The 14,742-nt window shown below is 42.5% G+C and overlaps 1 protein-coding gene across 1 annotated transcript; it reads left to right on the forward strand.

Moving 5' to 3' along the window:
- Nucleotides 1–1,896: 1,896 nt before the first annotated feature.
- Nucleotides 1,897–14,350, forward strand: Perp (p53 apoptosis effector related to PMP22). Its single transcript, XM_031380519.1, has 3 exons — nucleotides 1,897–2,228; nucleotides 10,935–11,075; nucleotides 12,939–14,350. The coding sequence occupies exons 1-3, from the start codon at nucleotides 2,015–2,017 to the stop codon at nucleotides 13,163–13,165; spliced, it is 582 nt and encodes a 193-aa protein (XP_031236379.1). The 5' UTR covers nucleotides 1,897–2,014; the 3' UTR covers nucleotides 13,166–14,350.
- Nucleotides 14,351–14,742: the final 392 nt, after the last annotated feature.

Here is a 14,742-nt window from a genome sequence, read left to right on the forward strand (position 1 = left end):
ACCTGCTGACTCTGACTGAGCAATTGAAACTTTAAGCTAGAGATTCGTAAATTAACCTTTTCATCAAAGGCTGTGGTTAACTGTTTTAGAAACTAAATCAAACAACCCTGAAGTTATATTTTGGAGTCATCTTGTTATACAGAAAACTTTTCACATTTTATTTTGGATAGTATGTCAGGTTGTAGGATCAGGAATGATTTTAGACAAGAAACGAGATCTAAACTATTGAAAAAGGTCTTACCAGGAAGTGCTCTCATTCTCTCACAGCACAAGGAATTTTGTGAAGTTCACCTCCAATTGCCTTTTGCATTTATAAATTAGTTTATGGAGTCAGATAAACAAGGACCAGGCTCAGATCCAGGTATATACCTTTGGAGTGTAAAAAATTATCTAATAATAATTGCCTGATGTTGTATTTTATGCCTGCCATGTGGTATGATGGCTCTAGTCATCAATTAGTTTAGCTTTTGTTATTTTTACCTTGAGAAATAAACTACATCTTATCCCCCTTTGAGCCGACAGAACTAATTAATTAGTACAGTATCTTTCAGAGATTCTGAATAGTCAATAATCTTTGACCAGCTTGATATTAAGGAGCTCCACTCCACAATACTCTGGAAATTGCATCATGAGAGTGAGGACATATTATATACAGTCTAAAATTATTCATTAAGACACCATTAACTCATTTAATTGGTAAAAATATGACTTTTCTACATAGAACTTAGCCAGCAAAAATATTTTCATTACGTTTGAAAGCCTTTAGGTCCTAATCGAGGACATGAGCACCACACTTGTCCTGTGGGCAATCGACCTTGCTCAACATGTATGCCTCTGCGGGGTTTTGGAAATGAAGTAGTGGTTTCTGCGAAGTTAAGGCTGGCTAGTGATATTCTTTGGACTCTGGGACAGATCTTTGCAGCGTCCTAGTAACTACTTGTGTTGGGAGCATCATGTGTAAGAAAGAGATACCACTAAGCGCTTTCCAATTCTTTAAGATGACATGAGGTTTCAGAAGACTTCGGGTGCAGGGTAAAAGGTGAACGTTCTGGTTGATCTGTCCCAGGCCACCACTGACCCGGCACTGAGGATTTGTTTCTCTCAGTGCCACTCCTGGCTGTTGTCCCACCCTCCCTGCTACAAGTGAAGATTCTCAGGGGCAGAAGCTAGCTCAGGACTTGGAGGGGGAGGGAGGATTTCAGTTGCTGGTGCACGCTGACACGTGATTTTATTTGAAAAAACAAAAACAAAAAAACCCAAAAAACAAAACAAATCCTGTGTGAAGTAGATAGAAAGGGTAGTAGTAGAAAGAGTAGGGAACGCACTAACTGGGGCAAAGGGAACTGCAGTTATCAACACCAAAGCTACTCAGATTAGGAGACAGCCTCCGCAGCCTACAGTGAGCCACTGGGACCTGTTGGTAACTCAGCCTGAAACACCCGAGCACAAAATATTTGCGTGTCTATGGCAGCAAGAGTCAAGGTCCAAAGGTGGATCAGGGCAGGAAGTGCAGTATCTGCCTGTGGAAGCGGACAGTGACTCCAGGTTTGAGCCCACAAGTTCTTAGGGCCCATCATTTATTCACCGGCCACTGGGAAGTCCCAGGCATGGAGCTTGGAGGAGTGTAGCTTTAGCAATGCTCCTGACACTACGTTAATTTAGGGCAGAGCACAGGCTGGCGCTGGAGCGTCCACAGGTGTGTGTGCAGGGCTGGGCTGGCGGCGACCTGGTGGGACCGCAGGCGGCTGGAGGCACAGGCACGCCCACCCTGGCGGTGAGCCCGGGGCGAGCCTGAGCTCCGCAGCCCGGGTGACCGGGCAGGTCGGGGCGGTGCGCTCTGAGTCACCGGAATCAAGGTGTGGCCGGAGCGCCGCTCCCCCGCCGCCAGCCCCGGGGCCGCGTCTTCTCGGGAGCCGCCTCTTCCTTTAGTCCTGGTGTCAGCGCTCGCAGGACCACTCTCCGCCGCTGCTCCTACCCCGCGTTCCTCCGCTCCGCGCCTGCAGCCACCGACGACATGCTGCGCTGCGGCCTGGCCTGCGAGCGCTGCAGGTGGATCCTGCCCCTGCTGCTGCTCAGCGCCATCGCCTTCGACATCATCGCGCTGTCCGGCCGCGGCTGGCTGCAGTCTAGCACCCACATCCAGACATCCTCGCTTTGGTGGAGGTGTTTCGACGAGGGCGGCGGCAGCGGCTCCTACGACGATGGCTGCCAGAGCCTCATGGAGTACGGTGAGTGGCCGCCGCCTCCGGGAAGCCCTTGGGGTCCTAAGCTGTGCTAGCAGCTGGGACCGGTCTTTAAGCGGTCAGGGGTAGTGGCTGTTTCAAAGTCTGCTTAGAGTTCAAACTTTAGAAGCAGCAGTTTTGGGTGACCCAAATCAGGCTCAAACCTGAAAGAGACTAGTCCAACTCATTTAAAAACAAGGTTTCTCAAGTTACCTGTGCAAGCTTATGTTAGCCATTGCAAAGTAAGTATAAAAATAAATAATATGCCAGGGTGGATTCATTTCATTTCATCTAAGTTAAACTATTTTTTTAAAAAAATCTTATGAGAAAGTCCTTTCAGACAAAGTAGGAGCAGTTATGATTTCGATAGATATTTCAGTATCTTAGCTGTGGAGCTGTTTCATGTTCACTCTTGTCCTGGGGAGTGGCCTTAGTTGAAAGTGACTGTTTAAGAGAGTTTATCAGAATCTGACTTAAAATCAGGGAAGTAAACACTTCATTGAGCTGGCTCTTTTAACACATCGAAGGAGAACTCCGTTTGCCTCTGCCTGGGAAAGGCCCCAAGTACTTGATTTATAAGTCACTAGTAGTCTTTGGGGGGGGGGGCATTTTCTTCCTCAAGCCAACATCCCTCTTGTTTAGGACAGAGACAGTAGTGACTAGCAGTGTGTACAAGCAAGGGAGAGAAGAACTATAGCCAAGGCAGGCTTTACTGATCAGTTTGGCCCCCTTGAAGGAAACAAGTTCCTTTTTTGTTTTCATTCATTTTCTAGATTGACTATAACTTGATTCTTTTCCTGAAGCACCCAGGACTTCTGCCAGACGCTCTTTGGCTTGGGTTCTGGGCCCTGTATCAGCTCCTTATCAGCTTATTCTCCCTGTAGGAACTTCCCCAGACTGGGAGGCAGGTAGTAAAACGAGAAGACTGAAGAAGTTCCTGCTTTCTTTAAGACCTGTGCTCTCCCTAAAGACAGATGCAAATGCTTGGCTTAAAGAACTTTCTACTGCTTCAAATCTTTTAGGTTCTTACCGGCAAAGGTTCTTACCGGCAATGTGTTGCCTTGGAATATCCCAGCTGTTTCTTAAAATGCATTCAAACTCAGTCTTGCAGGGGATGTAAGAGGTAGGCTTGTGGGTTTTTAAAATAGACTTTGGTAATTATAGCTCACTCCAAGGCTGATACAGACCCAAGGAAAACTCGGTAGCAGAAGTCAGCCTGCAGAGGCAGGATCAACATTCTTACTGGGACATGATCTGGCCTGCAAGGCCCTCTTGTGAAACTCACACAATACCATCTCCCTGTTTCTTGCCTTGTAGGGTAAGCTCATCTTTTAGGGTGTGCCTGCTCTAACCTCAGGCTGATATGTCACTGTGTGAATGGAAGGGAAAGGGCAAGCTTTGTTTCTCGGTTGTTTCTTTAACCAAGAGTCTGAAGCATCAGCTTTTTCCCACTGCGCTGTTTCAATTCACTATAGAAATCAGCCTTGGAAAACCTCCATTTCCCTAATGAATCTTAAAAATGTATTACTTTCATGATGAAGTACCTGGTTCTCACCTGATCTAGGATAAGTGTGAAAGCGACTTAACACCTCAGGGGAGTTATTCCTATCTCCTTCTCAAAGGTAATTAAGTTCCCATAATGTGGAAGTCGGGCAGTGGTGGTGCATGCCTTTAATCCCAGCACTTGGGAGGCAGAGGCAGATGGATTTCTGAGTTTGAGGCTAGCCTGGTCTACAGAGTGAGTTCCAGGACAACCAAGGCTACACAGAGAAACCCTGTCTCAAAAAAAAAAAAAGTTCCCATAATGTGGTAGACAGCTCTTGCTCAACACCCGGATACATATCACCAATGGAAGACTGGTCTTAGTGTCACTCTGTGGAGCCATCTGTGATGCCCCATCTCCTCAGCATTCTAACAGGGATGAGTCAAAATGCTTCTCAGCTTCTCATTCTGCCCACTCTGTGTTGACTGATCATCAGTGTACTACACAACTACAAACAAATGGCTGTCTACACTTTAGGGTGATGGTCTCGGCAGGTGAGAACTCTGTAGAGCTCCAGAAAGCTTTAATAGGACCTTGCTAAAAACAGTATGCTTGCATGCGGTCACACGGTATGGAATGTATGTGTTCCCACAAAGCAGGAGCACTGTCTTGTATGGCAAGGAACAGGAAGATAGGTCTGTTTAAACCATACCAATATATAGGACTGAGCATGTGTGCCTTTCCCTCTAGAACGTGCCTTCAGGATCCTTGAAAATGTTTATTTGAAGCTATTAACAATGCAAAACTTTCATGATGAAGTGTTTGATGATTGTGTTTTGCTGAATGATATTCATAACAGTAATACATTTATTTTGGTAGTAAGTACCATTCTTGGCAATGCTGATCATAATATTAAATAATATGCATATTTTATAAAGGTCAATAAATTCCTAGGAATTAATAAATATATTCTTTACTATTATTGTTAAAAATTTTGACAATAATAATTCATTTAGTTTCCTACATACATACATACATATATACATACAGAAATCAATAAATAAATAAGCCAAGTTAGACCCTGAGTGTTTTGTCATGGTGGCAGCTTAATTAACATTTATCTTAGCAAATACTTGCTTGAATGTTTGGCTTATATTTGTCGAGAAGAAAGTGAGAATCTAGATTTGCAATTGAAGTGATCATTCAAGTTTCTCCTATAAGCCAAACTTAGCATTAAACTTGAGTGAGTGTGCACATACTGTTTTTGCAATGCTAGGACCTTCTTTTCCAGTTTAGAGAAGATTGTGACAGGGAGTTATTTTAAGCTTCAACTGCACAGACTTCAGATCCCAGGCAAGCTCTGGCGTGTCAGGGTGGAGGATAAAGGGATGAGGTATGCACTGGGAGGAGGAGGAGGAAGAGGAGGGGGAGGAGGTGGAGGAGGAGGAGGAGGGCCTTGGAAAGTCAGTGGCTGGAATTCATCTCTGAAGAACAGAACCACAGTTTTACCAAAGACATCCCTTAAATTCCTCAGATGGACACAGTATTTTTCCTAGACACTGCTTTCCCAGAAGTCAAGGGATCGGAGTAGTCGATGAAATTAAGTGCCCTGGTTCCTAAAAGTGCAGGACATGAAGAAAAATAAGCACAGAGTCAATTATTTACATTAGCCTAAATTCACCAGAAAAGCCTTCATTCTGGGATGATGCTCTTCCAGCTTTGTGGGAAGTGGGGGAAGTTTGCTGGTGGGGTGGGGTGGGGTGGGAGCTGTTATTTTATGACGTTAGACTAGTAGATAGATTTCATATGGTGGCATGTACACATGTCCATATTCTTAACAGCAAACTTAGGTTTCATCCACTCCTTTGATGTATATCCATTTGAAATATAATTGATATGTAAACTCTAGGCATTAAGCCCATGGTGCAGGCTAGCCTAACATCTCTTTGTTCCTGTAGCACCCAGAGAACCTCAGTGTCTTGGGAAGGACTTCACTTGGCTCTGCTCTAATAACACAGACCTCTGGACCTGCAGGACTAGAGAGGACTTAAGGTGCTAGAGTTCCAGTTTTCACCAAAGCCCCACAATTAGTATCTACAACTAAGCAGCTTTTTTTTTTTTTATTTGAGGCCTTAACTCTGGCCCTGGACAATGCTATTTGTACACATTTATATCTTCTATGTAGACTGAGAAGAAATGTGTTCCCTGCCATTCCTACTGTCCAGCATTCTTCCAACTGATAGATTTGAAATATTTGAGGGTCTGTTGGCTGCAATAGGGTGTAGTTTCCCATTCCTTACGTGAGTTCTGAAAAAAACAATGGTACTGAGCCACCACATGTTGGGCTTTGAGAGAGAGTGTCAAGTGTGTCTGGCTGCTCCAGCAGCTGGAATGCCTTGCCTGTGGCTCTCCTGCCATTTCTCTATTAGGCCAGTCATTCCTTATTGCCTTCCAGAACTTCTGCAGGATGATGGCTTGGCCCTGTATACAATGAATTTTATAGGTCTGTTCTTGATCCTCCTCTGGAGTTTTGCTCCTCCAGAGTTACAAATCAACATCATGGGAAAATCACTGGGCACAGGAGTCTCAACTCAGCCATGCTTAGAACCTTCAATGTAGCAAGTGTCCAGGAATGGCAAGCAGGGCAAGTTTCGGGTGTTGTTGGAAAAGCTTCCAAATGATGCCCCAAATAATGCCATTGCCTTTATCTTCCTACTGAATATGCAAAGCAGTATTTTTATATGTCACATTCACCCATGTTTACCTACTTATGTGTAAGGTCTTTTGGTTTTGAAAATATTCAGATTTTACTTCTGCCTATGAATGGCATAGAGAACCTCACAGAAGCAGTATAATAAACATCTGATCGGAACTCTGCTCCTCTGTGTGGGACCTTTGATAATGCTCACTGAAGAATGGATGATCTAGAAAGGGACCCCACTTCAGTTTGATGACAACATTGGTGCCCACAGAGTCTTAAGCAATGGAATGGACCACACAACTGTTTTGGTCTGTTTAGTCTGCATGTAAACTCAATGAAAAATATAGCAAATCCTTAGGAAAGCATTAATTTGAGGGGGAAGGGGGAAGGGAAATTAGTGAGCTTCCAAAACTTACAGATTAGGACTGACTGTCAGCAATATTTTCCCTTTTCCTTGGTTTCTTCCATAGCATAAACTTTACAAAGTAGTACCTAGGAAACAAACTTAGGCCATACCCAGAATGCATTCAGGGAACAGTAGATTGCTCTTTCTATGAGGAAAGGAAAGCAAACACACAGTTCCTACCCTGAAACACTCGTCTGTCTCCTTGGAGTCCTGCTCGCTTTTGTGGACTCAGTCAAGGGAATCCCCTCCACACCACTAGGAATGGTGGTAAAGTCTGGATAGTAAGGAAGGACAGACACACTTGTGTTCTGAACTGATAAAGATGAGCTCTACCTGCAAACTGCTGAGAACCAGAAAAGCATGAAATAGCAGCTTTAGGACATGTTTTGAAAATGGGTGTTTTCCTTGGTGTTGGTAATTTGAATCATAATGTAAAATATATTATTATACTAGAAATAGTTCCCAGAGGCTTGTATATACTTATAGATGTTAAGCTCCTGGGCAACTGAGTGAGATCAAAAGTACCTGAAATACAAATATTTTAGCTTAAAAAAGAAGAATATAGTGAGAAAGTGATACTAAGGCCTGTGTGGCCAGCGGCCCACTTCTCAGACTGTGCTAGGCCTTAAAGCCCCTGTTGAGACCTGCAAAGGCCAGTCTCTCTATCCTAAAATAAAGTTGCTGTTGACCTGAGAAGACATCTTGCCTTGCTTGGAGAGGTCTGTCATGTATCAGCTACAATCTTTAAAACCATGCCAAGATTTCTGTCTAAATGATAGCTATATGATTCAGTGTGGGTGTTGCCCTGTTGCAAGGAGCAGGTTTTACATGTTCTACAACTGAAGTGGCTTTTCTCAAGGGAAAATGTTGCTTCATTTTCCATTTTGATTTTCTTTATACTCAGCATTTTAAGTAAACAAGACATTAGCTAATTGGTTTAATAGGGAAAGTGCCCCAGGTGGTTCATTGTAAGTACAGCTTCACCTACGGATAGGAGACATGTATATTAGGTTGCTATTTCTTTTATGTAATTCTTTGCACATTCCTGAAATTAAGAGTGGGTTATATTTCAGCCAAATGTCAGAGAGAAAAATCACATTAGTAACCTGTCTATATTAATCTAATTTTCCCCAAGTGTACAGGTAAAACGAATATGGCAGTATTACACAGAACTTATTTAGTTAGACTTTCAAGACAGTCTGTGATTATAGAAGTAAAGTTATTAAAATATGTTCCTCATTATGAAATATTTCTGTTTTTCCTAAAAATTGTGTTTGAATTCTCTGTGTGCTTATGTAGATTGGGCTGCCTTTTCTGGCTTCATAGAGGGAAATACATTTTGCTTTTGTGAATATAATGATTGATTTTTATTAAACTTAATGGTTGGCAGTAGTTATATAGACAGACAGACAAATAGACTGTTGATTTCAGGTCAAATACTGAAGCCTCTAAGCTTTTGAGGGTAGCCCTGCTTTCATTTTATAGATGTTTGTCATCTACACTCTTATTCTCAGCCTTCAGTATGCTTATAGAAGGGAGACCAAGGAAGAGCAGAGATTGAGGGCAGGGGCAGGGGAGTAAAACAGAATATTACATTTTTATTATATACAGAGTCTAGATTTAATCCCCCTGCCTCCACACACATTAACACACACTACATGAAAACAAGAGAGACTAGAGGGAGGAGACAGAATCATGAGGGTGGATATGAGCCAAGGTACAAGGATCATGTACCTTGTATATGTACATGTGTATGAAAATGTCACAATGAAGCTAGTGTGCAGGAACTAAAACAAATCTTTGGTATGCATGGAAGAACCACAAGGCTATTACCAATCGCACTTTCTGGATCCAGCCTGTTAAGTCCTGATCCAGGAGGTCTAGAGGAAGGCATACGAATCTGCATTTTAAGAAGCACCATTACATAATATGACACTGTGCGCTATGGGCTATATATGCTTAAGGAGATCTGATCAATTAATTGTCTACCAAAGCATAGTCCTTTCTCATTTGAAAATTCCTTTTACACAAAAAGCAAGGCAAAAGGGAGAAAAGAGACATTAATTGTATATTCTGGCTTTAACATTAGTCATGTGTTTTTAAACCAAGATATTGTGTTAACCTCACCCTAAAATTTGTCACTGATCTGACAAGATGAACAAGACTTGGTGGGGGAACTGTAAGAACTGTACCTCTCAAACTGGGTGTAATCATGGAGCGTCTCACCTCTCCTGCCTCCACTGCTGAGGGGTCATTTGTTGGAGAACATGGTATTTGAAGACATATAAAAATGTTTGTTTTCCTTACTCATTTGTTATGCCCCAGTCAGTCATACACCCTGCAGCGAGCCCTGCAAGGTGTGAGGCAGATGGAGAAGGGGACGAATGGGATCTTGCTTAGCCCACATTTTTCAGTAGCAGATAAGGATAGGAAGCTGGGGGTGGGGGGGGGTGGAAGTCTTTAGGATGACACAGAACCTTGCCAGTGTGGGATGAGGTGAAAATCTGAGATTATGAACAGAAGTTATGGGAGCAGAAGAGGAACTTTTTGGACAGAAAGGGCTAGGGAGTTAACAAAGGATGATTTTGACGTGGGGGTGCTTATCCTGACTCAGCTTAGCATGCAGCTAGGCTGAGTCCACAGATGAGAAGACTGGTGTGAGGCTCACAAGGGGCAGGGGCAGAGCCTTTTTGAGCTTTGGCTGCCTCTAAACACCTTGTTTTTTCGAAGTGCTTGTTTGACTCTGAGGACTGAAATGACCAAGTATAATGGAAGTGTATTGTATTGAGCTGTGTCTTAGTTTTGTAAGAAGACCCAAGGAAGGGGCACATAACTCCCCTTTAAAATTCAATGAAAAGTGAAATAAGAGCATGCATAGATGAATGGGTAAACAAAACAGGGGAATAAGTAGAATAAAATTGCCGGGCAGCAAAAAAGAATGAGGTGCTAATTTATGTTATAGAATGGCTCATCGTTAAAAAAATACTTCCTTTGGTGAAAGAAGCCAATCACACCAAGTGACAGAGTGTAAGAGACCATTAGTATGGAATTTGTAGAATACACAAATTAGGAAGACAGGCTAGAGGCTGCCAGAACCTGGGACTGGGGTGGTGAGGGACAGAATGGCTACAGGAGGAATGGGATTCCTTGGGGAAGGGTGAGAATATTATTCTGGAATTGTTAATGGTTATTATGTTAATTCACATAGCTCTCTGAATATAGCACAGTCAACACAAAACTAACACCCAACTATGAGGTCATGAACTTGTAGTAGATGTACTGCATGACTTATAAGTTATATCTTTTTAAACTTATGTGTTGGATTCAAACAGGCTAGAAAGCAAACTGAGTATTTACCATCTATGTATACCCTCACTTCTAAACTAGAAATAAGGATGGTGTGAGCCATAATATCTGTTGTGATGAGTTCGTGCACATCCTGATGTTAACTGAGGGCTCTGAAGGCCTGGTTGGATGTGAAGAGAGGAAGAGTCCATACAAATGGAAGGAGTTACTGAACTGAGGGATTATTGAATGGTTTGTGCTTGTCTGGAGGGTCTCCCTATCTCCTCACTTACACAACAGAAAGACACAAGTCTAGTCCAGCCTGTGTAGGTCTTCAAACTTAGAAATCAATCTGCCTCATCTAATTCATTTTAAGGTTTATGGACTCTTGTGAAATAAATTTTGAATGAAACTAGACATTAATGTAAACTAAGTAGCCATGATTTAAGAGGAAGCATTTCTGAAAGAGTGTGTAATTTGAATTGTTCAGTATGGAGAATGTTTACCATGATAATGTATATTCAAGTCAGTTTTAAAAAAATGGATCTATTTATGTGAAAACAGAGCCAAGAAGCTGAACTTACATTTTAGAGGTGTAAACATTTGTCATCAAAAGTAGGGGGAACAAAACACTATAATAATATTCTCTACATGAATCACCAAGTTTTCCCTTGAAGTGTGGAGTTGCTTAAATATTCCTAACCCTTCACAAGTAAAACCAAATCCCTCCTTTGTCCCCAAACACTTTCCTGGTAGAGAGAAGGCCATATGTGATTTGATTAGCAGATGTAGACGTGGCATGTCTGTCTTACAAGTGTCTTTGTCTCTGTCCTGCAGCGTGGGGACGAGCAGCTGCCGCCACGCTCTTCTGTGGCTTTATCATCCTGGTCATCTGCTTCATCCTTTCCTTCTTTGCCCTGTGTGGACCGCAGATGCTTGTTTTCCTGAGAGTTATTGGAGGCCTCCTCGCACTGGCTGGTAAGACCGAGTAGCATCAGCTCTTCATCTGTGCTTTCAGTGGGCATGGGTAGAATGTTCTATTCCATCTAAATGGAAGACCTTCTGATTTGTCCTTGGAAGTACACCAAGTACAAAGTATCAGAGGAGATATGTGTTTTAGGAATCTGGTCCTTAACCTCCATGCCTTAGACAGTCTTCTGTTCTCTCAATTCAAATGACAAGAGTTGTCTTTCTATGTTTCTCTCTTAAGTAACCCCACCCACTCAAACCCACCCCAGAGACTAGTAATGTGTCTGTTCTGGAAGTACAGTAACATTCCTGGCCTCCTATAAGCTCCATGCTGGCTGAAGGAACCTGAATATCCCCAAATGATTTTACTTGTTGAAGGAGTTTTGTGATCTGGTGATAAGGTGAGGTAGGGAGAAGCTAGACTTAGAATCTACAGCCTAGTTCCTATACCAGGTAGGAGAAATCTGTGGCATAGAGCCTGTGCCAGGGAGTTGACTCAGTCATAGGCAATGTGAAGACAGATGCAGGTAGGTAGACATAGCTCAGAGTACACTTTTATTAATAGAATGCATGATCCTGGAATGAAGGAGTAAGGGCTATTTGAAGTTTCTGGCAAACACCTGTCAAAGTGACATAGTCTCAGCTACCAGTTAGATTTAGAAATGAAACTGAGTCACTAGAGAGATCTCTCAAACAGTCCTCTTCCAGAGGATCCAGGTTCAATTCCCAACACACACATGTTGGATCATAATCTTTTGTTACTCTACTTCCAGAAGATCCAAGCTTTCTTATGATTTCCACAACACTACATGCATGTGGTGCACAGGTAGGCAAGCAAAACACCTATAAAAATAAAATACATAAAATTACAAAAGAAAAAGTAGTAAAACTTGATTTTCTGAGGCCAGAGATGGTATTAACAGGATAAAATTAGGCCTCAACTTATTTTTCAACATATCAACCAAGGACCACAGAGGAAACAGAACAGAACTCCAGCCATGAACTCGGAGAGACAATCTGTATAGCCAGCGTTGGTACTAGGTCAGATGTCCTGCAACTGCATGGGTCCCATAAAATCAAGCTTGAGCCAGGAGAATGATAGCAAGTCCATGTTATGAAAGGAAGGAATGGCGGGAGAGAGGGAGGTCAGGGGATAGGAAGCCACTTTAGTGTTTGTAGAACTCTAGAAACAAGTTAAGATGGTGGAGCAATAGTGAGGACAAGCAAGGGTTTAGCCAAGCTAGATACTCGTGTCATGCAGAATGAGTTCCCATGAGTTTCCTCCGTGGATCCAGGGATCTGTTTCATGCAGCAGCCAGTCATCTAGTATGGCTCATGATAGACGAGATTCCTCTAGCCCCTCTTTAGAGGGATTATCATTAAAGGAAGAAACTTTGTGAATGGGGAGATTGCTATGTGTGTCCTGGATGACTGTGATGAACACCATGACCAGGGGCAGCTTGAGGAGGAAAGGGTTATTATTCTTTGCAAGGTAGAGTCCATCAGAAAGTGAAGCCAAAGCAGCAGTTCAAACAGGAACCAGAGGCAGGCACTTAAGCACAAGTGGAGGAACACTGCTTACTGGTTTGCTCAGTGCTCAGTTTGGTTTCTTACGCAACCCAAGAACCCATGCCCACGGGTGGTGGTGTCCACAGTGGGCTGGGCCTTTCCACTCCAACCATTAGTCAAGAAAGTGCCTCAAAGCATGATCACAGGCCAGTCTGATGAAGGTGTTTCTTTAGCCAAGGTCTCCCTCCCAGAAGACTCTAGGTTGTATTAAGTTGCCAAGCACTCATCAGCACACTCCGCATTCACTCATGTGTTTGTTCACTTGAGCCTCATACTGTGAGCTTATCGTTTTCTTCCCTTTAGCTATATTCCAGATCATCTCCCTGGTGATCTACCCTGTGAAGTACACACAGACCTTCAGGCTACATGATAACCCTGCTGTTAATTACATCTATAACTGGGCCTACGGCTTTGGATGGGCAGCCACCATCATCTTGATTGGCTGTTCCTTCTTCTTCTGCTGCCTCCCCAACTACGAGGATGACCTTCTGGGTAATGCCAAGCCCAGGTACTTCTACCCTCCTGCCTAATGTGGGAGGAAGACCCCCAGAAAAGCCTGCTGCAGTACGGATCTGAGGAGGAAACTGTTCTCCAAGGCACAAGGAACCTATGTTTGGGCAATGTTCATATGATCAGAAATGCTAGAATAAATGCTAAGGAAAATTCTTCATAAATACTGTTGTTTCATGTATGTCTTGTGGAGTTAAAAAGACTTGTTTCTGTTTGTTAAGTATATGCTAGTTTTTTTTCTTACATCAATTCTATATCATTTAAGCTTCATTTGTTAAGGAGTATGCCTGTGAAACTTGATAAGGTAGAAATGCAATGGCTTCTCATTTAAGAATCTGACAGAGCTTTTGTTTTTCCACATAGAGTGGGTTGTTTCTATAAGGGCTATAGAGAAGGAAACTTACTGGCAAGATTTCAGTGACCAAATATTCTGAAATTAATGTTTAAAAAAACTTTCATTTTCAGAACATGTAGTTTTCAGTTCCATAAAGAAACAGAATGGTTTTCTAAGTGAACATTGTCTATGAGAATTTTTAGTCAGTGTTTTCAACAATTATTGTTTTGCTAAGCTTTGTGTTGACTTGCTCTGATGTGTGGGAAAGTGTTCTAACATGGCCAAGGTTACAGTATACAGGCCACTGTCACTACTGAAATACTAAGAAGAATTTCCTCTTTTAACGTAGTTTAGAGGGGTAGGGTGTGGGAAGAAGCCATATTAAAAAAATCTGTACAGTTTTGTGTGTGTATGTTTAGAACCAGTGTAGACTGGATGGGAGGATGGCCTGATGGATGTGAAGAGGTTAAACAGGAAGGCACAGGAGGGTCACCACTGTCATAGCAGCGCCATGCAAACATCCCGGGAGAAGACACGTCAATGCCTCCTCTCAGCCTTAACTGAGTTCTACTCTTAGACAGCTAGAACAGATTTTAACTGTAACAGAAACATAAATACAATTAAAAACCTCGTCTTCCTTGGTAAACAGACTTAAAATATCTGTATAGTACATACAAGTGGAAAATTTGGGAATGAGTTTCTCTGACTACATATCGGAAGGGCTACTATTATTTTTTTTTCTTACCATTTATACTTACCTAATGGAAACGAGCTTATTTTAAATATCAGAACACTATTTTGTAAGTTACAGCAAAGACAGTTGCAATTTTCATTACTAGCTTCCCCCAATAAACCAGGTGTTCAAATCTTGTGTCTGCTTCATAGTTTTTTTTTTTTTTTTTTTTTGCTATTGTTGCTAATTTTCCATTCTGTGTGGGGAATTAAAAGTGTTTTCAGTGCTAGCACGGCTGCCCTCCAAGAGGCCCAACAAGCAGCTGACCTACAGATGCAGATGCAGACCCAGCCAATGGACTGAAATTGGGGGCCCCTGTGGTTAAATTAGGGAAAGGTTGGAAGAAACCTAGGAGGAAGAGGGCAAGTTCATAGGAAGAACACCAGTCTCAACTCACCTGGACCCCAAAGATCTCTCAGACACTGAGCCGCCAACCAGACCGCATACACCAGCTATCGTATGTACATACATACAAACATACAAACATACATACATCAGCTAGCGTACATACATACATACATGCATACATA

This window comes from Mastomys coucha, unplaced genomic scaffold (assembly GCF_008632895.1).
Source record: "Mastomys coucha isolate ucsf_1 unplaced genomic scaffold, UCSF_Mcou_1 pScaffold2, whole genome shotgun sequence".
NCBI classification, from domain to species: domain Eukaryota; kingdom Metazoa; phylum Chordata; class Mammalia; order Rodentia; family Muridae; genus Mastomys; species Mastomys coucha.